The sequence below is a fragment of the Pneumocystis carinii genome (assembly GCF_001477545.1).
Source record: "Pneumocystis carinii B80 chromosome Unknown supercont1.13, whole genome shotgun sequence".
NCBI lineage: Eukaryota > Fungi > Ascomycota > Pneumocystomycetes > Pneumocystales > Pneumocystaceae > Pneumocystis > Pneumocystis carinii.
In genome coordinates this window covers 951-22,256 of record NW_017264725.1, presented here as the reverse complement: position 1 = coordinate 22,256, position 21,306 = coordinate 951, and the positions used below count along the sequence as shown (strand labels likewise).

The window sequence follows — 21,306 nt, the reverse complement described above, 5'->3', positions numbered from 1 at the left end:
TGTCAAGACGACGAGTTAGAGTGGTGTTTTTGAGTTTCTATAGTAACCGTTATCATAAACATATGGACAAAATAGTCTAAGATTAAAGATATGTATTAATATGAAAAATTTATGTATACAGAGGATTAATTAATAAAGATTAATGAAATAAATTATTAAATAGAATGAGATATAATTTTTTAATATTTATTATAAAGAAAAGGATATAGCAATATTATAGAATATAAATAATAAATAAAGTAGAAAATATTTTATATTTGATAAGAAGATGTTATTAAGAATAAAGATTGTTATTGTATATTAAATATGATAAGATCTAAAAATAATATGAAGGATTAAAAAAAATATTAAAAATAGTAATGTAACTAGTAGTTATTTTATTATATACAAAAGTCGATATTTTATAGATAGGAAAACATGTGATTTAGTATAATACCAAAAATCATTTTAATAATTAAATTATTATAAAAATCCGAAATATTTGTCAGTTAAAAGAAGAATTAATATTTAATGTATATTCTGTAATATATTGTTTTATATTTGTTTTATTTCTGGAAAAATAATCTCAACGATTTCATCAAAAATATTAAATATTAAATGTGAATTTAATAAAGGATTTTGAAACATGTTAAATATTTTTTTGGGTGCAACATCTGGTAAATAAACTTAGAGATGTTAGTATAATAAAATTAGATAAAATAAAAGCCAAACCGGGAAATATAGCAGAAAACAAAAAACTGGCCTCAACTTTTGTTTTATTTTTTTCTTCATAGGATCTAAAAGGCCGATTTTTTATTAATATTCCATTTGGCCAAATAGTATCTTTTAATGCTTGAAGTGTATTCAAAATGGATTGTTCTCCAAAAGCATTCCGCAAAGTTTCACGAACCTTTCTAATTATTGATAAATAAAAATACACTTAGATAGATAAAAAAATACCTTTCAATTGTTCCTCCTAATAATTGTTGTAATATTATAACAATTGCACGCCCTTTTAACCAATTGTTAGACTTTCTAAGATCAAAAACTTCTAAAAACAAATCGCATATTGGTTTCGTAAACGCTGTTACATCATTTTCTAAACCTTTCAAATTTTGTGGTTGTCGTGTAACAGAAGGCTCGATATTCTCTTTAGATGTTATAGTATTTAATAGATTAAGATTAGTTTCAGAAAAGTTATCGATAAAAGCAGAATTAGGTGAAGCATCTTCTATATCTTCAGAAAGGTATTTAAAAATATATCCAACAATTTCTCGTGGATCGGAATATGATATTAAATCAGAATTCTTTTGTAATGATGGTAATGTAGAGTTCTGCTGAGATAAAAATATGCGCAATTCTTTTGAAGCACAAACTTCAGGAATTTGTAATAAAGTCTATCAAAATTAATACTTTAATAATAGATATATCTTCTACCTGAAGATATTTTTCAAGCATGTTTCTTCTTCCCTCAATAAATGATTTCTGCATCTTTAAAACAACACTTTTCTTTGGAAGATCAATATTCCGTACTTTTGGAAAATACATTTTTAATCTTTGATGAAGATGAAAAAATTCACTATAACGACGTCCAAGAATCCATCCTGCAGTAACAACTTTAGAAGAATCGAACTTCTGTATTTCTATTATATATAAAGTATATTGAGACCCATCCATTCCTAATCCTATTGTTACAGCAGGTATAGATATTTTTGATCTTCCCTATGAAAATTAAAATTAAAATTCTAAATAAATAAATAAACCAACATAAAGCAAGTTATCATTCTCTTGAATCATATACTGCTGCCTTTGATATCTCTTGCGACGAAGTTCTGATTGGATGGTTTTAATTGATTTTCTAAATATCCTGAGCTCAGAAATGCTATTAGTAAGCTCTGCTTTCTTTATAAGAGAACTAAGAACAGATTCCTCAGCTGCTAAACTATCAATTTCCATAGAAATGTTATCAATTGCTTCGGAAAGAGTTAAATCGCCGGGAGAAGCATGATGTATATCTGCATCAGTTAAATCCATATCAATATTTTGATTATCATAAGATGTATCTATATCGAACTGCTCAGGTTCCTCGAATAATGGCGTACGAACTTTCTTATTTGTCGAATATGAGAAACTATTAGAACCTGAATCTGATGGTACTGTTAACGTTTTTTTTAAATAACCATTATATCTCTCTGATGAAGTGTCTAATATACAGTCGATATTTGGACTTATTTCATATTTATTTTGTTCATCGTCATCATCATTATCTATAATGTTATTTAATGCAGTTTCAACCTCTTGTAAAATATCAAAATCGATTTCATTGCCATTGCTGGATTCTTTTTTAGAGTTCTGAATAGAAGGAATATTTAAAATAGTGTTAGAATTATTTTCTGAAATAGATTCAGATAAAACAGTGGTTTTATTTGCTATATCATTAAGCATTTGATTTTGAAAATTATCTTTAAAATTTTTGGATGTTTCTTCGGCCATTGTAGTCAAATATTTCAAAAAAATTTCACTACTTACAAACCCTGGAAGATCCTCTTCTTGCATAATTTCAAAGACTTCATTCTGTATTTTAGATAAAGCTTCTTTAGCGTTATAATATTTCTCAGGTATATCTGATGATTTAATAAATTCTTTAATAACATTTTTGTTTTCTTCAGATATATTCAGAAGATTTTCTGAAAAATATGTCTCAAAAATCGTAGAAACATCTTCCTTATACGATAATCTTACATCAAGACTTTCAGGAAAAATAGATATTACTCCTAATGGATCATTTTTCGAGGAAATATCATGATCAGAAGGATTATTAAGACCGTTTACAACAAGCCAAAACTGAACCAAAACTATTCTATTTTTTTGATCCATAAATTCCTTCAAAATTAGCAATTTTTTTACAATAAGTATAATTTACCATAAAATAAGACAAACCAGAAACATTATGCAATATCTCTATTAATTTAACATCTTTTTGAGCAAATAAAATTTCCGATGTTTGTATCACAGAATCTGAATACTATCAAAAATTAATAATAGAGAAACAATTCATATAAATTAAACATCAATGTTTATATTTCCTGTTAATATTCTTATTTGTTTTTCTATAAAATATTTGCTTTTCTGAAACTTAGCTAAGACGTGATCTATATGCCGATCATTCTCATAATTGTATTTATTAGAATCTTAATAAATTAGTTAACTTGATTTTTTTTAGAAAAAATATACATATTTTTGATTGAAATTTATGGTTCTCTAAAATAAGGTCGTTTCGCATTTTTCTTAAATCTGACAAATTGTTGCATTGTTTTATAAAATATATATATTTTTCAAACATTTTTTCATTATTTAATGGAAATTTAGGAGTATGTCTTTGTTTCTCCATTTTCTCGTACAACGAATGTTTTTTAACAACATCTCTAATGCGTCTAATCTTTTTTCGTTCTCGTATTATAGAACTAGTCTATATAATAATGTTACTAAATTTGAAATATACTTTATATGAATCTTACAATAGTCACTATTAATTGGTTGAGTATATCAGGATCTATTAATAACTCTATAATAGGAGATAAGACACCACATGAAACAATTTCTCGAGCCAAAGAAAAAACAACCTTACTATTCGCTTCAGACTCAGGCAATATAAATCTAATAAATTGCCCAACTGATTTTCTAAGATGATCTTTTTGACACATTATACTTCCTGAATGTGAAAATGTTACAGCTGGATGAAGCTTTCCATTATTGTATTTCTTTGCTACTGCATGATTTAATTCTGTTAGATCTGTAAGATTTTGTTTAAGACCAAGACTCTGTACTTTTAAATCTGCTGCTGTAGATTCTGCTATATGTTCTGTAATAATAGGTATAATTCTTCTAACAATAATATCTCCTATATCTATGGTTTTCAACCGATTTCTAAGTTGAATTAAGGAATATCGAATTGTTTTTTCAATTACAATAGGAAATACACCTTGTGGTGCTATTTCCTTATACCATTTTACAACAAAATCTCGAATAATAAGATCAATTATCTTATTAAGTTCCTCTGAAATAGGCAAGGACTCATGAAGTGTAGAACATTGCTTATCTAATGATGCTTCTTTTTCATATACTTTAATAGCTTTTATCCAATCCGACCACTTTGTAAATACCAAAGGCCTTAGATCATTCACATAATTATTAGGAACAGATCGCTTAAGGTACTTGAAAGCCACATAGAAAACTGATATGATAAACAAAATAGAATAAAAAACACTTAAAATAAAAATTTGATATAATGAAAAAAAACGAAAAACTCGTCCAATTAGAAATGAACCTATAATACATACAAGTGTAGACCTTATTGATAGGCCTCCAGTTGATAACATAAGAAAATAATTAGCTGCTTCAATATTTTTAGATTTGAAGCTGATGGTCAGTGTAATCGAATGACGGGTTTAATATATATATATATGAAAATATATTTTTAAAATATTATATATAAAAGTCAATAAATATCGTCTAATCTCTTATAACAAGCTATGAATTTTTGACCATTGTTTTTAGATACTTTTTTTGCTTCTTCAGTTTGAGATGTCATAATAGAAATACATGGATCCAAAAGAAGTTCTTGTGAAGATAAGCGTTGAAACAATGGATGATAATCTAAATGAGCTACCATCCAATTATGAAGATCTTCTACATCTGTAATTGTGTAGAGAATACCCTGAGGTTGAAGAATGAAAGCATATTCAGTAAGAAGTGTAAATCTATTAATGTTATTATATAAATTAAAATAAATATATAAATATTACGTTATAATTCTTGCCTTATGTTTAGATTTTTTAAAATGTGGATCTGGAAAACAAAAAAACATTTTTGAAAGCTTAAATGATTAAAATAATAACAAAAAATGATATAATATACTTGATGCCTATGAAAAAAATTCGGTAAAAACTTCATTGCATTGGTACGTATAACAGAAATATTATGATATGCTTTGTTTTCAGAAAATTGATGTCTTAATGCAATAATTTTATCATGAACATATTGTGCTACTTGCAGACGAATTTCCACTCCTACTATATTAAAAGAAAAATTGACTAGAATTAACAATATACCCAGAATTAAAGTATCCGGATAGAGGGTTGATAGTGCTATTAATAACCCTCCAAATCCACATCCAACATCCAGAATTTCTACTTTTTTATTTTTATCAATATCTGGAAAATAATTCGACCAGTCCATCATAGATGGATTAGCTGGACTTTACATTTATTTCCTAATCTTTCCCTTACATTTCTTTAACTTACTAATCTAAAATATGATCTGAAAATACATTAGAATGTGCTCTTTGTCTATAAAATTTTTTCTAATTTTTTAAGTTTTTTTCTATTAAAATAATTCTAAAAAATACCCTTGGTAGTTCATTAAAGACATGTTCTCGTCGTTTCCTGCTTTTTTTCCCTTCTTTTTGCTTCATTTTGAGCTTTTTTCCTCAAAATTCTGCGATTCTATAAAAACATATTAAAAACTTATCTTAATCTTTCTATAACTAAATAATATATGGAAATAAACAATTCAAACAATACAAATAAAGATTGTATTGATTCTAATGAAAATAATGAGACAACAGTACATAATCTTCCAGCAGATCAAGCAATGGAGTTTGATATTCGTAAGAACCGATGGACATATGAAGATAAGGATGGGAATGAATATGAATATGATGAAAAACGGCGTATATGGGTTTTATCTGTGCATGAAGACGTTTATAATAGTTTGAAATTGTTTTAATGATACATTTTAGATGGATGAAGAATTAATACGTGTTCAACAAAATGCGTATTCAGTTGAAGGAGTAGATGAGACAATTCCAACAAATATTCAGAAGAAGAACAAGAAAAGAGTATATTTCATGTTAATATATTGTTAAAGTTATTTATTGTTTTTATTTAGACGGAAGAAAGAGGAAAAGATGAGTATTTATTTTCAAAAAAAAAGAATCTAGGAACACCAAAAAACACAGCAGTTTATGTATCTAATCTCCCGCCGGATGTAACGGAAGAGGAGATAAAAGAGAAATTTTCAAAATGTGGTTTAATTAGTGAAAATATTGATACAGGAAAGCCCAGAATTAAAATTTATACAAATGAACGAGGGGAACCGAAGGGAGATGCAGTAATAGTATTTTTTAGAGAAGAAAGTGTTAAGCTTGCTATTCAGCTTTTGGATGATACGTATTTACGTATAGGAGAAAGACATGGTCAAAAAATTAAAGTACAAGAGGTAATATCTTTTAATATAATTATTTTTTTTGATTATTATAGGCAGATACATCATATAAAAAATCCCAAAATAATCCAGTGAAACGATCTTTTAATGAGAAACGAAAATTGCAGCAGAAAATGAAAAAATTGAATAAGTATATTTTTTAAAATATATCTACAATTATTTTATTAATAAATTTAAAAGTAAGATATCAGAATGGGATGAAGACACTTCTAGTTCTTCTGGAAGGTGGTCTAAAGTTGTTATTCTAAAACATATGTTCACATTGAAAGAGCTTGAAGTAAAGAAGAAGATATTATACATAAAACATTGTTGAATATATTATAGGAAGATATGACTCTTATAATAGATCTTAAACAAGATATTCTTGAAGAATGTTCTAAAATAGGAAATGTTACAAATATTGTTTTATTTGATCTGGAGCCAGATGGAGTCGTCAGTGTACGATTTTCTGATGAAGAAAGTGCATTAGTATGTGTCAAGGTATAAAAATTGATTATGATTACTCTTTTATTTAAGTATTTATAATATAAAGACAATGAATGGTCGCTACTTTGGAGGAAAAATAGTAAGCGCAGAAATCTATGATGGTAAAGTTCGATATCGAAAAAGTAGTAATAAAAATGCAGATGATGCAGATGAACAAGCTAGATTAGAAAAATTTGGAGAATGGCTTAAATCTCAAGAATGATTTTTTTCATAGACAGAACATTTAAACGTTCAATATTCGTAGATGTCTATGGAATTCGTTTTAAGTTTAAAATAAATATTTAATAATATATATGGTAATTAAAACATTTACTATTAATTATTAGGAAAACTTAGAACTCCTAAGCTTCATAATAGCTTTTGAGTTTAAAAATTTAATTGATTGGTTTACAACTTCTTTTTCCTAAATATCTATATATTAATTTGGGTTTAATATGTTTTATAAAAATAAATTACTGCAGTTATATAAATTTAAACATCTCTTTTTTTGTGTATAATTATATAGAATCTTGTTTTGTTTATAAACATAAACACTATTTTTCATACACTTAATCTAAATTGTTATCAAGACATATTTTTAGCCTTTAATACATGGTTTTTTAATATTTATATTTTCTTTTAGATATACATACAACTTAGCATTTTTTAATTTACATATGTTTATTTATTTATTTATACTTTTTATTGATTAGTTCGTAGCAAATATCTTGAACCCTATCGTAATCTTAAGCGATAACGATAAGACTTCAAAATCTCTAAGTCTCTCTAAAAATTATAAGGTTTGTAATAAAAGTAGAAATATATGATTAACAAAGTTAAGTGAGAGTTATAAGGGAACATCTTGTTCCGAGATAAATCTATTAAAAAATATCTTGAACATTTCTGTAAATACAAAGAAAAAACATATGGGAAACAAAGAAAATATAGATAAATAATAATAGTATTTTGAGGATAAAGAACTGCTTAGGGGTTGATCCTTTAGATATAAAGTAGTTAAGCAAAAATATAATTCAGTAGATTAAAATAAACAATATTAACAGATCAACAAATGATGGAAGCATTTGTAAGTGATCTGTATGAAATTAGCGAAAAAGAAAATCAGTGGTTTTCATCATCTTTAAACAACGAAGAACCAGGTTTTATTTATAATGAACTATTAAATCATGAACATGGACATTCTGGTATACCTTTTGTCTATTCCTCCTCTTTAAATGATCAATATATGTTTCCGTCAATGCAAAATATAGATAATATTATAGATTACGGGCTTGAAAACCATAAAAATTCTTTTGGAATATATAGAAATTCGAATGGATATGAAAAACATGCATCTAATGAAACAAACCTCGAATATAACCAAAAATCCTTTTTAAACACAATAGAAAAAACTGAAAATGATTTTCTTGATTCTCCTTTCTATGAAAAGAAGAATGCTTTACTGCTTAATGAAAAAAGGTCTAGTTCATTTATCTCGCCTAATAGTAAACAATTAGTTTCTACAGAGAAACATATTAATGATCTTGATGTTTTTAATAGTACTACAAATATTAATAATCTGGATGATAATTTTATATCAATATGGGAGGATACTCAAAACTTAATGCTATCATCCCAGGTTTTATCTAATAACGATGATCAACCTCAACAAACTTCCAAACATTTATCTACTATTAATATAAATTCTAATATTTATAATCAACTGCAAAATCAAACGTCTGATATATTGCCTATCATTAATACAAATGCTAAAGATAATGCCTTTTCTCCAAGATGCTTCTCTGATTTAAGGATAGACACTAAATATGCACTTGATTCTGACATGATGTTAAAATCTACTGATTTTCAGACTACTTCAAAACAGTCTCAAAAAAACTTTTGCAATCTTCTAGCTAATCATTATGATTTAGAAAATATTTGGAAACCATTATTTATAGAACCCAATACAATATGTCCAGCGTCATTGTCCTCACCGACTTTTTCTTATCAATACGCTAAAGATGATAACTCCAATAATTCTTCACAAACTCAAAATTGTTTATGGAAAATATCTTCAGAGAATTCAGCATCAACTTCTACGCCAATTTCAACTTCTATACCTTTAATCTCTCGAAACATAAATCAAGATAATCCAACACTTGCATCTTTTATTCGCTCGTATAATACATTAAAAACTCAATACTCTATGAAACAAGTGCATTCCATTCTTACTATTCATAGAGTTATATTTAAACTTAATCATTATGCACAAGGGTTAGATTGGAAGCATTTTCTTACTGCATGTATTCAACCATTATCGAATTATACACCGCCTATTGTTTTACCATGGAAACCTGCTTATGTTCATTGTTTAAAGGGATATGAAGAATGCTGGAATTGGGAATGGGAACCTAAAAATCGAGAATCTAAACCAAAAGAAGATAATCAAAAGAATAAACTGTTATTTCTTCCTCCGAACCTTCCCTTTGGCTCTAAAGATGTTCCTCTATTTCTTAATTCCAAAAAAAGAATTAATCCGTCTATGTTAACGAAGGCTTTGGAAAACTGTCCTCAAGAATTTAAGGAATTAATTACATATAAAGAAGAAGATTTTGTTATGCAATGTCCTGCTATTTATCTAAGATTGAGCACAGAAATGAAAGCACCAAATTTAGCACCACAATTAAGAAATAAAGGACTTAAGCCAATACCAGCAGATGATCGATTTTATTATAGATCGAGCTTATTTGATCCAATTGTACCTTTAGATCATTATACAATATCTAGCGAACTTCTTGTTCATTCGGATCCTAATGAGAGACCATATCAAAATACTAAATTTGAATTTATTGATCGTTATAATCCTGAATATTATCGTTATAAAGGAAGTAAGAAACAAGCACATTGTTCTCTTTGTCCCCCTGGTGGGTATGACACTGGTGATGACAATAAAAATGATATTTTTTCTGTTGGAAATTGGTATGTTACAAAGTGTTCTGCTTTTTGGTATCATAAAAGATATAAACATGGAATACGTAAATATGGATATCCTTATCCTTATCCTGAAAATATTGAAATCATTAAAGACAAATCTGTACAAGCACAATGTCCAATATGTCATAAATGGATGAAAGCTGGAATGGTTGATGATACAGTTCCTCGAGCATTTTGGACCCACTATGATCAGGTATGTTATATTAATTTTCCTCCAAAAATATTGATTTACGATAGTGTTGGAATATGGTAGAAGCCATTTTAAGTCCTAAAAAAAGAAAAAAAGAGGATGAGCCATGTGAGAGTAATAATATTTATGGAATTAAATCAAAATGTACATCTTATTTTAATGGATTAGAAAAATCAATGGTTAAATCCAAGCTAGAACTTAAAGTACAAGGAAAAGAAAAAGATGATGATATAGATGATGATGAAATCGATGAACCCGTTGTTTTACCTACTATTTTACCCCCCTTGGAAATCGATGACGGTGATGAGTATTTCCCTGAGGATGATGAATTCAGTTTTGTCGTCCTAAAAAAGACAATATAACGTCACTCGGTCACTTGTTTTGTTCTGTTTATTACTGTATTGATAACTTTCTTGTATATTTTCTGTATTTTTAACTCCTGACGTTTTTTCGTGTGGAGAAAGCTTATACGAAAAGTTATTAAAATCTTTAGAAATAAGTATTATTGTATTTGTAGTCAAATGTTTTATATTCAATACAAATTATGTTTGATAATTTGTTTTTAAAGTGTTCTAAGAAGTACTAATTATAATAAGATATTATAGGAAAAAATTGAAAATGAATGATTTGATTACACAAACAATACAGCCCATAGGAGTTTCTACTCAGATATCAATTTATGAAGAAGAGGGAGCAGGAACATTAATTACACTAGATCTTCGTGGGAAACTATTTGTAATGGAACGGGAGGAATTGATTAGTCTTCCGGAGAGTATTTTGCTATGTCTTTTTCCTAATGGATGGATAGCAAATGAAGGGGCAGATGGGGAGCCTGTATGTGTAGATGTGAGTGATAAGAATTGAAAAAATAATATTAGATGTGGAAGTGAGCTGAAACAAATAGTATGATTCGTCTATTTTATCATATGTTATTCAATTCTTTTGTGAATCTGTTTCTACGTCTCGAATGGAGCGAGAAATGTTGGAAGAACAAAGTATACCTTTTCCGGGGAAAGTGGCGATTATTGTACTTAAGGAGGATCTTGATTTTTATCTAATTACTAAGTCAAAGAATAATTCAACATGTGATAATCTACATTCATTGAAACGAGCAGTTGGCGAACGACTTGTTGACATTAATGGAGTATTCGATGGTCTTTTAAGGTCAAAGAGTATCAAATCGAATGATGGTATAGGAACATCGGAACAATATTTAATTGATATGTTATGTTCAAGGTAGTATATTTTTATTCAATATTAAGTATTCAATTGAGAATGAAAGTGGGTTTAAAAAGGATGATAAATGGCCTAGAAGAATCTTAGAGCCTTCTAGGGCGTGCATATCTAGTTTAGCATTGACAGAAGTAAAAAATAGCGATAAACAATCGACATCGATTCATACATGCCAAAAACTTCTTTTATTCTGGAGAAAACCTGCTGTATGCCAGCAAAAAAGTTAGTAAATCATTATTAATATGAGACAGAGAAAATGTTGGTGGGATAGTATGGAATTCACAAATATTGATGAAAATATCGAAAAAGTGAAAGTTTGGGCACGTCGGGTTTGGACATTAGAATTGAGTATTCTTTCTGCAAGATAACTGACAATTTGCATGAAAACATTCAATTGCATTGCATACATATTATTATTTGCAAATTTATAAACATAATGTTCGGAATATTATATATTCATAAGTTAAAATGGGTATATATTCATATATAAACTTAAATAAGAACACAATGGGCATCATAAACGAGCTTATTCATATCATAAACTTTATCTTTTTTTTTCATTTTATTATCTTTTTTCTCACAATTTTTTAATATCTTAGTTTTTATGGTCCGATCAATTGATTTAACGTCAAAGTTTCTGATATATAATATGAAGCACCCATAAGACTTATATTTCTATATTTCAAAGATGAATTCATTAGGGAAACTATAAAAAGCATTTATGTTGTTTTTTATGATTTATTTTTATTAAAAAAATAAATAAAACATATTAATTTTAAAAAATATTATAAACATAAGACATTTTTATTATGGAAACATCAAGGAAAAAGCCCCGTATAGATGAGGATAAGCAGGATTATGTATTTTTTGGTACAAGTATTATAGGAAGTGATGGTATAGAAGAAGGAAAATATGAACCAGTTTGGAGACAGGAAGTACGAGATGAACGAGGAAGAAGACGACTTCATGGGGCATTTACTGGTGGATTTGTTGCGGGATATTTTAATACAGTTGGATCTAAAGAAGGTGAGGATTTAATGAATATATAGTTCGAATATTGAGGCAAAAATAGGGTGGACTCCACAATCTTTTCGTTCTTCAAGAAAAGAAAGAGCTATTTTGAAAGTGTCTAAAGCAGAAGATTATATGGATGCAGAAGATCTTGCCGAAAGGGAAGAAGAAAGGCATCTTAGAACGAATGATGATTTTATTGGAATTGGATGTGAAGATATAAACCAAGAAAAAAAAGGGAGTATATTAGATGATTTAATTATAAAAAAAGAATCGGTTGGTATAAGATTATTAAAAAAAATGGGATGGAAGGAAGGGCAAGGGGTTGGACCTCTTGTAAAAAGATCGGCATTAGATGATGAAACAGAAGATGAATATGCATCAAAATATCTTTTTGCTCCTAAAGATTCCATAATAGATTTTTTTAAGAATAAAACGGACCTTTATGGTTTGGGATATGTTCCCGCACCTGCTATTGAACGATTGCAACATCTTACAGATAATAATACACCAAAATTTGGCATTTCTGGAACAAGTTTTGGTTATGGGGTATTAAATGAGGATGATAATGAATATGATCATGAAGTTTATGATTTTGAGTCTTCAAAGATAAAATATGACACTGTATTGGATCATGAAGAAAAAAAAAAAAGCGTTTCTAATACAAAATTAAAGCCTGTAACAAAACATTTGTTTGTTCCTCGAAAAAAGAATACTGTTGGTATTGAAGTAAAAAGGTGTCAGGATGGATCCTTGCCTTTGAATGGATTCATAGTATCAGAAGTTTATTGCATAGAAAAAAAAGCATGGTTTGATCCACCGGTAGTCCCGTCTGATTATGTGCCTTGCGCACCCCATTCTGAGAGAAAAATCATTTCTGGAAATCTTTTACAGCCTAGAGATCGAGGTGCTATACTTGGAGAGACTCCTCTTCCTGGAAAATCGGTATTTGACTTTCTTTCTCCATCTGCTCGAGAACGCATGGTTCAAGCAACTGGAAGAACAGATCTTCCTCCTGCACGGAATGAAGGTGCGATGATGCGGGAGAATCCTGAACCGTTTATTCCGTTAATTGATAAAAAAATGGCTCTTGATGCTTTGAATAATAAATTTTTGCCTTATGAAGATAATCAAGACAAAAAAAAAAGATATATTTTATTCCTTCAGGAGCATGCTGGGATTGTTCAACGGGGTTCATATGAGGTATATTTGATTTCATTAAAGTGTTTTTAAAAATTAAATAAAATTCAGAGCGTGGCTCCTCATGATTATAAAAAAGAAGCAGATGAATTTGCTAAATCTGCACGTATTTTTAAACCAATGACTGGTATAATGAAAAACAGATTTACATCTTCTTCTTCTTTTTCTTCTGTTTCAATTGTTGATAATTCTTCAAAAGGAGGAATCATAGATATTCCTGCAAAAGAAGTATATATTCTTTTAAGGAAACTTTACTTTTCTAATTAAATAAAGAGCAATACGGCTGAAGAAGCAGCAAAAATGAATATGTTTGGCAGTCTTACTCGAATAATTACTACATTCTATCCTGCACGATTACTTTGTAAACGATTTAATGTTCGAAATCCACATCCTGATAAACAATCAGACATATCTAATGTAAATGATGATTCAAAAAATGAATTAGTCAATCTATCTGTTGTTGAGAATATTATGCGGGAAGTAAAGGGAGACGAAACATATATTCTTCCTGAAAAAAGACAGGAAATCTTAAATATAGATGATACAACCAATAAAGCATTAGAAAAGGAAAGACCTGACATGGATATATTTATATCAATTTTTGGGGATGATAAAGATGATGATAATTAATAGCTATATTTACAATAGCTGGGCTGTAATATTTTAAAATAATAATATGTTTATATATTTAAATGTTTTTCACGTTCTCTCGATCGAGATCAAACCCCAAGCATGCTTGAAAAAAAATATAGCCAATATATTAAGATAGACTATTTAAAAGTTACAAGTTTATATTTTTGATCCTTATTTTTCTTATAAAGATACTAATAAGAACTTAGAATATTGTGAATTTTAACTGGTTTGTTTTTTTGAAAAAAATTTATGTTAAGGAATTTATTATTTATTAAAAAACTGGAATTTAATATTAAATTAAACAAAAAAATACTCCAATTCTGCATCTTTTCAGAATGATCTATAGGAAAGATGGCAATACTGATTCTATTATTCATGCACTCCGGAATATGTTAGAATTTGCGGTATTGGGACAATTTTTATGTCTTTTCTATAAAATCCTAAAATTAGATGATTTTGATATTGAAGTAAATATTATGTATTTCTTTTGATATTGGCTTATTTTTTTAAGTTTTTTGAACAAGAACTTCTTGGGTTTCATGAGCCTCGTACATTAACTATTATAAGATATAGTTTGGTGAGATATTTGTCTTCTAATAGACATATTAAGTATTTTCACCAACTTTTATGCGTTTTTAATAGTGTTTAGTGCAGAGAATGTTGATTTCTATACAAGAAAGCAATTTCTTCTTCGAAAACCAAAAGATAACCCCTATGGAAATGAAGAAATTCCATATTCATGGGATTCTTTTGACATTTTTACAAAAGTAGGCAGATATATTTTTTTGTTTGTCTTAATGAGGATCAAAGGTTCAAGTTTTATTGCAACTTTGTGAATGGCAGTTACTTAACCCTGAAAAATTTAGAGAACGTGTTGGTGCAAGAGAATCCGATGAAATATCTTGGGTATGTATAGAAATTAATTAATTCTTTACCATATTTTAATATTTAATTAAGAGAATAGATCCAATAGGACGTGATTCTGTTGGATATACATATTATCTATTAGATGATAATCGACTTTATAGATGTTTAAATACTTTTCCTCATTCTTTAAATGAAAAAATATCTGAGAATGATAGGAAATATAAAAGAAAAAGAAGACGGATTGTTGATGATGATGTTGATTCTCTTGAAGATTCAACTATCGATAATAAAAAACCTCAAAAACCTCAAAAACCTCAAATAGGACACTGGGAAAACGTAAAATTATATATTTTTTTATTTTGAAACTTATCAGTTTTTTAGGTTTGTGTAACTTTTAATGATTGGAAGAATTTTGTAAATTCTATCTCTCATTCAAGAAACAAAAGCGAGTATATATTACATAATTATCTTCAAAAAAATATTCTTCCATATCTTCAAGAAAATGAAGATGTATGTTGATTTACATTTATAATATAGATTTATATATTTTTTAGAGAAAAGAAAAAGAGCGGCAACTTAAAGAGCGTGAAAGACTGAAAGCAGAAGCATTAGTTCATCGAAAAAAATCAACTCGTATAGAACAAAAAAAGCTTATGAAACTTCAGGAAGAAAGAAGATTAAAACAGGAACAGTTGATTATGTTAATAGAAGAGAGAAGAGGAGATAAGCGGTCAACTGAATATGTATTTTATATTTTTTCCTAATTTTATTCGTTAATAGTTATTAGAGTCGAGGATCACGCATAGAAACAAGAGATAGAAAACAAAAAGAAAGATTGTTAAAAGAATTTTTGCAAAAAGAGAGTAGTCAAAAAAATGATGTTACTACTTTTAATCATTCATACTCAAATTCATTAAAAAGTCATCAGACTGTACGAAAAAGTACTAAGAAAATTAAACGTAAAGCTATGGAAAATAAGAAGACTGAGAACAATGATTGGATTTTTGATTGTATCTGCGGTATATATGGTAAGAATTATGTAAGTTTTTATTTCTTCTTTTTTTTTTATTGATTGTCTAAGTCAGATGATGAATTAATGATTTCTTGCGATAAATGTATGGTTTGGGAACATGTAAAATGCCAGAATAATGCAGATGAAATATTTTTAGATTTACAAAAGCAAACTAATGAAGATAATTCCATCCCTTTTATTTGTAATAAATGTGATCGCAAATTGGAAAATGCTGAACAAAATCCTAAAAATATGGTAGAGGAAAATAAAATGACTACATCGGAAACTCTTTTATCCAACATTCCTAATGAAATGATTGTTACTAATTCAACAGAAAAAATACCTTCAAATAGTGATATCACTGCAATAAATGAATATATATCTAAAATACATTCTAATGTTCATGATGTATCGGAATCTTTTGATGTCGATAATTATCCCCAGACTCCGGTTTCTTATTCTCAAATTACAAATCTTTCTACACTTCAACCAAATGAAATGCAGGCTTTTAAATCATTTTGTTCTCTTGAATCCACTTTGCATATTCAAAATATTTCTCCGTCTTTAGAGGATTTTTCTTAACAAAAGTTTAATGTAATATAATTTGTTAAAACAATTATAAATATTTTATACAAGTAAATAATAAAATCAATCTTTTTTTGTTACATAATTTATTATAGTTTTATAAATTGGTTTTAACTTGAATAATATAAAATATATTATTAATCGATATTATTTTACATTTATTTGTTTTTGTCAGCTTAATTGTAATTTCTATTAATCACGAACTCTAAAAGTACATTTATTTTAATATTTTATAGAATTCTAGGATTGATTAAAGCATATTAAGATATTTTGATGATTTCAAATATAATATTTGCTTTATGAACATATACTATTTTACATAAAAAATGGAATTTGAAGATTTAAAGTCTATTAATGAATACAACTATATTTGTATTATTCATTTTATGTATTTATATTGTTTTAAAATATGCTTTAATAATCATATAGAATCCATATAAATATAAAGGAAAAGTATAATTAACATTTATGTATTATAATATTATAAAAATTAAAAATATTAATTTCAATCCAAGCTTCATATTAAATATCAAATGAAAATACAAGAAATGATATTCTAATTTAATAAATTACACATTTTAGATATCAAATGGATATTTTAATTATGATAAATTCGAATTAAATTCATCTATTAATGCTTCCTTTCGATTATTAACTTTTCGTTTTAATGTAACATTGCTAAGAACAGTGTCTTTAGGCATTAACCAAGGCTCATACCAACGTCCTTGAACTTCAATCAAAGAACATGTAAATTCAGAATCTTTTGTATTACTACATCCTAAATATAAGTCTAAAATTTCAGCAGTTTTTGCCAATCTCTGAGGTACAGGAAGCGAAGGATCTATTTGGGACGGAGTTGATGTAAAATACCAAACATTGCCTGAAACCAAAATATTACCAGATTTATTTTCTTTATATATTGCGTTAACAATAAGAATACCGTCAGGAATAGAAAATTGTTGTTCACCCTCTAATTTTTGTTTAAATCGAATCACATCTCCTTTCCATACTTTTTCTGGCCCCATCCAACATCCATTATAACAATGAATTTTAGGAGAAATGCCAGATATATAAGGATCAAACAGTGTCCATGTTTCACAAAGTTCCTCCATATCTTTTATACCCTTTACAGATCTTGAAAGCAAAGGTCGAAGCATCCACTGAGGTACCTGTATAATTTTTTTTTCGGTTTTAATTGTTTTGACACGATAATTATAACTTTTAGATAAAACACTGTCAGAATGAAGACAAGGCAACGCTGTCCGTTCTATAATAATTCCAATTACCCATTCATCTGTAGGATTATCTTGGATCATCCAAACTACTTCACCAGGTCTATAAAGAGCACCTTCTGAATTAAGATCTGTTTCTCTTTCTGATTTTTCATGATTCAATTCAAGCATAGCTTGATCTATACCCAGCTTTCTTCGATTCCATGATTTCGAATCACCGCAATATTTGCAAGGACATTCACCACGTGCATGTGTTTTACTTTGTGCAATCCATAAAAGATGCGGACTAAATTCTGCCGGGCTTCGAAAACGAATCCCTTTAGGATGTCCAAAAAGAAATGTATCTCTACGCTCTTGGCGAGTATCATTATACCTTTTGCAATGTTCATAAAGCTTATAGTTCTTAGGAAATGCATCAAGAACAAAATCCATGCCTATTTTACCAAATTAACCTGTTTTTTTCTACTATTTTAACAAAAAACCTTGAAACGCTTGAATCTTTGCTTGTTCTCTCAAATATTCTGCGCATTTTCTGCGCCAATGAAGGTCTTTACTCTCCCCTGTTGCAATTTTTCGAAAAAAATCAAAAGTCCCATCTTCATTAATCGTTGCTTCACAGCTTGACGGAGGTGGATATCCTGTGGTTACTCCATCACTCCAATGAATTTGAATTCTATAGGGTGTTATTTTCATAGGTTTTTAAAAAAGAAATAGAAGAATAATAACCTCTTTAAATGTGTTTCTGGGTAAGCAGGAGGAATCGGCATTGTTTCTTGTATAGAAAAGCTTTCCTCTCTAATAAATGTTACCTGGCAACCGTTGTCTAAGCAACAATGATTTAGTCATTTCGTATATATTATATATTGTAATCATAAAGTTTTTAATTGAAACACATGATTTATGAATAAAACGTGTATTTTAAATAAATATTTTTAAGATTTGATAGATTTTTTTAAATTTATTAAGATATTTGAAAATTTATAGGAATTAAATATTCATAAAAATATTTTAAATTTTTAAAGAAAACTTTTAAACATTTAAGAAAAAATAATTGAAGAGAGGATGTGATATTTAATAGAAATATTTTAAGATATAATTGGTGTATTTGAGTTAAAATTGAAAAACAATCTAACTCAGTCTTTAGTTTTAAAGAAAAAGTTATAATTTATTTGAATTATTAACGTCTTTATATATATAGAGATTGCGTTTTTCTTTCGTTGAAAAATTATAAAGGAGTTTACACTTTAAAAAATAGATAAATTTTAAATTTCTTAGGTAATTATTCGTTGGAGTTTGTAAAAATAAGATATCTGCTTTATTAAATAAAATTACACATTTTTTCTTTATAATATTATAAAAGAAATGAATCGGTGAGAAAAAAATACAATAATGCATTTTTTACTTATAAATGTAGTACTGAATTGCCTCATATTGAAACGAAACAATATACTCTTGTAATTCCCTATGATGCAAAAAATACACATGTCTTACTTGGCCTAAAGAAACGGGGATTTGGTGTTGGAAAGCACTATTATGTTTATTTAATATTTAAATAGATTTTAACATTAATTAGATGGAACGGATTTGGAGGAAAAGTAATGGAAAACGAATCGATTAACGCGTGTGCAGCAAGAGAATTAAAGGTATTGATCTATTTATTTCATAAAATTAAAACGAATAACAATCTAGGAGGAATGCGGAATTGAAGATGCAGTACTTGAAAAAATGGCAATACTTCTTCTAAAATGGGAAAGATCTGCCTGCATAACTGAAATTCATGTCTATAAAGCTACACAATTTCTTGACGAACCTATAGAGTATGTTCTTAATATTTATAACATTCTAACCTTAATAGATCAGAAGAAATGATCCCTCAATGGTTCTCTGTTGATCCCTCTGCACACAATCCTATTCCCTATGACCATATGTGGGAAGAAGCACGAATATGGTATCCTGAATTTCATCGAGGTCGAAAATTTGTTTTTAATGTCTTATTCAAAGGAGATATTGATATTTCTGATAATTCTCCGTTAATTATACATTACCATCTTACGCCTGTTGAAAACATACATGATTATACCTATACTGATCATTTGTTTAAATAATGCAGTCAATAAATCGTTGTAATAACATTTTCAAATCATATGAATATGTTTATTAGCCATTCAACATAAACCAATGCCAATCTTGCATTGATATTGGCGTATTCATCATTGCTATATAGACATTGACCAATAAGATATCGAATGTATAATTTTGAAAAAATATAAATCACCATTCAAATTCTCCCTTGAAAAGATTAAATACCATCTTCAACCGAATCGGCACCTTTCTTACATTGGCCCTCATAAAAAGATAATCTTTACCACCCATACCAACAATACCATCTTTAAGAACACATTTCCACTTATTTTTCGTTCGCTGCACCTTTTCGTATAAACAGAGCACAAGTTGCCCATCATCATCATGTTCTGGAAGATCGTCTGGATTGGAGTTAGTTTCAGAGTCGAGATCAGAATTGATTGAGTCAGAATCCATGCCATCCGTTTGAACAAAAGATCGAACTGACTCTTGTATTTCTCGCGTCTTCAGAGACTGCTGCAACTCCAATGATTCCTTATCATGAACTTTAAAGGCCTTCTGAGTGCTATATACCTGAAGAAGTGTTTCATTAAGTGAAGTATCAATTTGCTATAAAAAAAATTAGTAACAACGAATCAAAAAATACTAGAAACCTTTGTCGTTGGTATTGAATCCTTTGAAAAGACTTCTTTTTTTAACGAGGACCACTCTTCAACATGAATTCCATCCGTTTGTGGAATATGATCAAGATGTTTATTCTGCGCAAATTCTCCATAAAATCGCGCTTGTCGTGCTTGAGCCAACTGTTGAATTTGTTGTGCTGCACGCATTGCAGACATCGCAGGATTACTTAATAAAGGTGTTTCTGTCTTTCTTGATGGTACCTGCATTGTTTCCCCTAAAAAAGATGCTGTCCAAGGAAACTGTGCAACATTTGTTGTTGCCAAACGTGTTTGCCATATCTATAATCGTTTACTATTAATATTCCCTATAAAACATATATAGCTTTTTCAAAATATATTCTTTTCCTAAATATACTTTGAAAGCTATTTTACTACTTCTTACATGTTTCAACTGAGTTAAAACTGAACTATCCACTCCATATTCTTCGAAATCGTTTCGAGACGCTTGAATAACATCGCTAATGATGTCTTGATATATTTCCCCCTATAAAAAACACATTCCGCTCAATTACAATACGAAAAAGTCAAAATTAAAATTACCACAATGACATTTGACATTCGTTTATTTAAAAACTCTTCGTTACAACCGTGCAAGTCACCCGATCTTTAGAGTCAAGGGGTTAGGGTAATGATAACTCACGTTGATAGATGTTAACTCTAGATATCTTCGAGTTAGGGTTATCTATAGTTATATTACTGCCAGTACATATTATATTATCTGTTAGGGATTTGAAAGGGTTCATATGATGCAGAGGTTTTCTGATTTTAATTCTTAAAAAAAACTAGTTATATTGATAAATATAAAATAAAATTGAAGATTAGAGTTCAAATACATAGATAAAAGCTTAGAGATACTAT

The 21,306-nt window shown here is 28.4% G+C and overlaps 10 protein-coding genes across 10 annotated transcripts; 6 read left to right on the top strand and 4 right to left on the bottom strand.

Moving 5' to 3' along the window:
* Positions 1-489: 489 nt before the first annotated feature.
* On the bottom strand, positions 490-4,401 carry T552_02806 (hypothetical protein). Its single transcript, XM_018371335.1, has 9 exons — positions 3,498-4,401; positions 3,214-3,448; positions 3,049-3,170; positions 2,903-3,004; positions 1,747-2,862; positions 1,417-1,701; positions 940-1,376; positions 712-893; positions 490-665 (listed from the first exon to the last, which is right to left on the bottom strand). The coding sequence occupies exons 1-9, from the start codon at positions 4,356-4,358 to the stop codon at positions 535-537; spliced, it is 3,471 nt and encodes a 1,156-aa protein (XP_018224768.1). The 5' UTR covers positions 4,359-4,401; the 3' UTR covers positions 490-534.
* A 76-nt stretch (positions 4,402-4,477) lies between these two features.
* On the bottom strand, positions 4,478-5,452 carry T552_02805 (tRNA (guanine-N(7)-)-methyltransferase; the record flags this gene model as incomplete). The annotated part of the gene is made up of 6 exons (XM_018371334.1): positions 4,478-4,739; positions 4,785-4,855; positions 4,897-5,051; positions 5,091-5,236; positions 5,283-5,341; positions 5,387-5,452. 6 exons carry the CDS (start codon positions 5,450-5,452, stop codon positions 4,478-4,480), a joined length of 759 nt encoding a protein of 252 aa, XP_018224767.1.
* Positions 5,453-5,489: 37 nt separating this feature from the next.
* On the top strand, positions 5,490-6,995 carry T552_02804 (hypothetical protein). Its single transcript, XM_018371333.1, has 7 exons — positions 5,490-5,727; positions 5,780-5,878; positions 5,929-6,258; positions 6,300-6,394; positions 6,445-6,541; positions 6,589-6,744; positions 6,797-6,995. The coding sequence occupies exons 1-7, from the start codon at positions 5,536-5,538 to the stop codon at positions 6,950-6,952; spliced, it is 1,125 nt and encodes a 374-aa protein (XP_018224766.1). The 5' UTR covers positions 5,490-5,535; the 3' UTR covers positions 6,953-6,995.
* A 765-nt stretch (positions 6,996-7,760) lies between these two features.
* On the top strand, positions 7,761-10,317 carry T552_02803 (hypothetical protein). Its single transcript, XM_018371332.1, has 2 exons — positions 7,761-9,913; positions 9,958-10,317. Exons 1-2 carry the CDS (start codon positions 7,799-7,801, stop codon positions 10,270-10,272), a joined length of 2,430 nt encoding a protein of 809 aa, XP_018224765.1. The 5' UTR covers positions 7,761-7,798; the 3' UTR covers positions 10,273-10,317.
* Positions 10,318-10,433: 116 nt separating this feature from the next.
* On the top strand, positions 10,434-11,557 carry T552_02802 (hypothetical protein). Its single transcript, XM_018371331.1, has 5 exons — positions 10,434-10,456; positions 10,507-10,756; positions 10,815-11,146; positions 11,193-11,349; positions 11,395-11,557. Exons 2-5 carry the CDS (start codon positions 10,529-10,531, stop codon positions 11,509-11,511), a joined length of 834 nt encoding a protein of 277 aa, XP_018224764.1. The 5' UTR covers positions 10,434-10,456; positions 10,507-10,528; the 3' UTR covers positions 11,512-11,557.
* A 349-nt stretch (positions 11,558-11,906) lies between these two features.
* Positions 11,907-14,027, top strand: T552_02801 (hypothetical protein). The gene is made up of 4 exons (XM_018371330.1): positions 11,907-12,169; positions 12,216-13,357; positions 13,406-13,582; positions 13,628-14,027. Exons 1-4 carry the CDS (start codon positions 11,953-11,955, stop codon positions 13,982-13,984), a joined length of 1,893 nt encoding a protein of 630 aa, XP_018224763.1. The 5' UTR covers positions 11,907-11,952; the 3' UTR covers positions 13,985-14,027.
* A 249-nt stretch (positions 14,028-14,276) lies between these two features.
* T552_02800 (hypothetical protein) lies at positions 14,277-16,494 on the top strand. Its single transcript, XM_018371329.1, has 9 exons — positions 14,277-14,454; positions 14,499-14,596; positions 14,637-14,754; positions 14,798-14,893; positions 14,945-15,190; positions 15,236-15,364; positions 15,409-15,597; positions 15,642-15,893; positions 15,936-16,494. Exons 1-9 carry the CDS (start codon positions 14,323-14,325, stop codon positions 16,446-16,448), a joined length of 1,773 nt encoding a protein of 590 aa, XP_018224762.1. The 5' UTR covers positions 14,277-14,322; the 3' UTR covers positions 16,449-16,494.
* A 513-nt stretch (positions 16,495-17,007) lies between these two features.
* Positions 17,008-18,492, bottom strand: T552_02799 (hypothetical protein). Its single transcript, XM_018371328.1, has 3 exons — positions 18,410-18,492; positions 18,166-18,356; positions 17,008-18,117 (listed from the first exon to the last, which is right to left on the bottom strand). Exons 1-3 carry the CDS (start codon positions 18,448-18,450, stop codon positions 17,054-17,056), a joined length of 1,296 nt encoding a protein of 431 aa, XP_018224761.1. The 5' UTR covers positions 18,451-18,492; the 3' UTR covers positions 17,008-17,053.
* Positions 18,493-19,005: 513 nt separating this feature from the next.
* On the top strand, positions 19,006-19,828 carry T552_02798 (hypothetical protein). The gene is made up of 5 exons (XM_018371327.1): positions 19,006-19,053; positions 19,098-19,208; positions 19,257-19,326; positions 19,373-19,500; positions 19,539-19,828. Exons 1-5 carry the CDS (start codon positions 19,046-19,048, stop codon positions 19,786-19,788), a joined length of 567 nt encoding a protein of 188 aa, XP_018224760.1. The 5' UTR covers positions 19,006-19,045; the 3' UTR covers positions 19,789-19,828.
* An 80-nt stretch (positions 19,829-19,908) lies between these two features.
* T552_02797 (hypothetical protein) lies at positions 19,909-21,043 on the bottom strand. Its single transcript, XM_018371326.1, has 4 exons — positions 20,989-21,043; positions 20,831-20,932; positions 20,419-20,727; positions 19,909-20,374 (listed from the first exon to the last, which is right to left on the bottom strand). The coding sequence occupies exons 1-4, from the start codon at positions 21,004-21,006 to the stop codon at positions 19,955-19,957; spliced, it is 849 nt and encodes a 282-aa protein (XP_018224759.1). The 5' UTR covers positions 21,007-21,043; the 3' UTR covers positions 19,909-19,954.
* Between the last annotated feature and the right edge of the window lie 263 nt (positions 21,044-21,306).

Excerpts from the sequence above, each read along its gene's own strand:
- T552_02806 (XM_018371335.1), bottom strand. The coding sequence starts at position 4,358 with ATGTTATCAACTGGAGGCCTATCAATAAGGTCTACACTTGTATGTATT. Across the intron at positions 1,702-1,746 it reads AGAATGATAACTTGCTTTAT|GGAAGATCAAAAATATCTAT; the intron begins GTTGGTTTATTT and ends TAATTTTCATAG. Across the intron at positions 666-711 it reads GTTTTCTGCTATATTTCCCG|TTTATTTACCAGATGTTGCA; the intron begins GTTTGGCTTTTA and ends AACATCTCTAAG.
- T552_02804 (XM_018371333.1), top strand. The coding sequence starts at position 5,536 with ATGGAAATAAACAATTCAAACAATACAAATAAAGATTGTATTGATTCT. Across the intron at positions 6,259-6,299 it reads AAAAAATTAAAGTACAAGAG|GCAGATACATCATATAAAAA; the intron begins GTAATATCTTTT and ends TGATTATTATAG. Across the intron at positions 6,395-6,444 it reads AAAATGAAAAAATTGAATAA|TAAGATATCAGAATGGGATG; the intron begins GTATATTTTTTA and ends TAAATTTAAAAG.
- T552_02803 (XM_018371332.1), top strand. The coding sequence starts at position 7,799 with ATGATGGAAGCATTTGTAAGTGATCTGTATGAAATTAGCGAAAAAGAA. Across the intron at positions 9,914-9,957 it reads TTTGGACCCACTATGATCAG|TGTTGGAATATGGTAGAAGC; the intron begins GTATGTTATATT and ends GATTTACGATAG.
- T552_02802 (XM_018371331.1), top strand. The coding sequence starts at position 10,529 with ATGAATGATTTGATTACACAAACAATACAGCCCATAGGAGTTTCTACT. Across the intron at positions 10,757-10,814 it reads GGGAGCCTGTATGTGTAGAT|TATGATTCGTCTATTTTATC; the intron begins GTGAGTGATAAG and ends TGAAACAAATAG. Across the intron at positions 11,350-11,394 it reads TATTCTGGAGAAAACCTGCT|AGAAAATGTTGGTGGGATAG; the intron begins GTATGCCAGCAA and ends AATATGAGACAG.
- T552_02801 (XM_018371330.1), top strand. The coding sequence starts at position 11,953 with ATGGAAACATCAAGGAAAAAGCCCCGTATAGATGAGGATAAGCAGGAT. Across the intron at positions 13,358-13,405 it reads TTCAACGGGGTTCATATGAG|AGCGTGGCTCCTCATGATTA; the intron begins GTATATTTGATT and ends AATAAAATTCAG. Across the intron at positions 13,583-13,627 it reads TAGATATTCCTGCAAAAGAA|AGCAATACGGCTGAAGAAGC; the intron begins GTATATATTCTT and ends AATTAAATAAAG.
- T552_02800 (XM_018371329.1), top strand. The coding sequence starts at position 14,323 with ATGATCTATAGGAAAGATGGCAATACTGATTCTATTATTCATGCACTC. Across the intron at positions 14,455-14,498 it reads TAGATGATTTTGATATTGAA|TTTTTTGAACAAGAACTTCT; the intron begins GTAAATATTATG and ends TATTTTTTTAAG. Across the intron at positions 15,894-15,935 it reads GTATATATGGTAAGAATTAT|TCAGATGATGAATTAATGAT; the intron begins GTAAGTTTTTAT and ends TGATTGTCTAAG.
- T552_02799 (XM_018371328.1), bottom strand. The coding sequence starts at position 18,450 with ATGCCGATTCCTCCTGCTTACCCAGAAACACATTTAAAGAG. Across the intron at positions 18,357-18,409 it reads CCAGAAACACATTTAAAGAG|AATTCAAATTCATTGGAGTG; the intron begins GTTATTATTCTT and ends AACACCCTATAG. Across the intron at positions 18,118-18,165 it reads AAAGATTCAAGCGTTTCAAG|GCATGGATTTTGTTCTTGAT; the intron begins GTTTTTTGTTAA and ends TTGGTAAAATAG.
- T552_02798 (XM_018371327.1), top strand. Across the intron at positions 19,209-19,256 it reads CGGGGATTTGGTGTTGGAAA|ATGGAACGGATTTGGAGGAA; the intron begins GCACTATTATGT and ends AACATTAATTAG. Across the intron at positions 19,327-19,372 it reads GTGCAGCAAGAGAATTAAAG|GAGGAATGCGGAATTGAAGA; the intron begins GTATTGATCTAT and ends ATAACAATCTAG.
- T552_02797 (XM_018371326.1), bottom strand. Across the intron at positions 20,728-20,830 it reads TTTTAACTCAGTTGAAACAT|ATATGGCAAACACGTTTGGC; the intron begins GTAAGAAGTAGT and ends AAACGATTATAG. Across the intron at positions 20,375-20,418 it reads ATTCAATACCAACGACAAAG|CAAATTGATACTTCACTTAA; the intron begins GTTTCTAGTATT and ends TTTTTTTTATAG.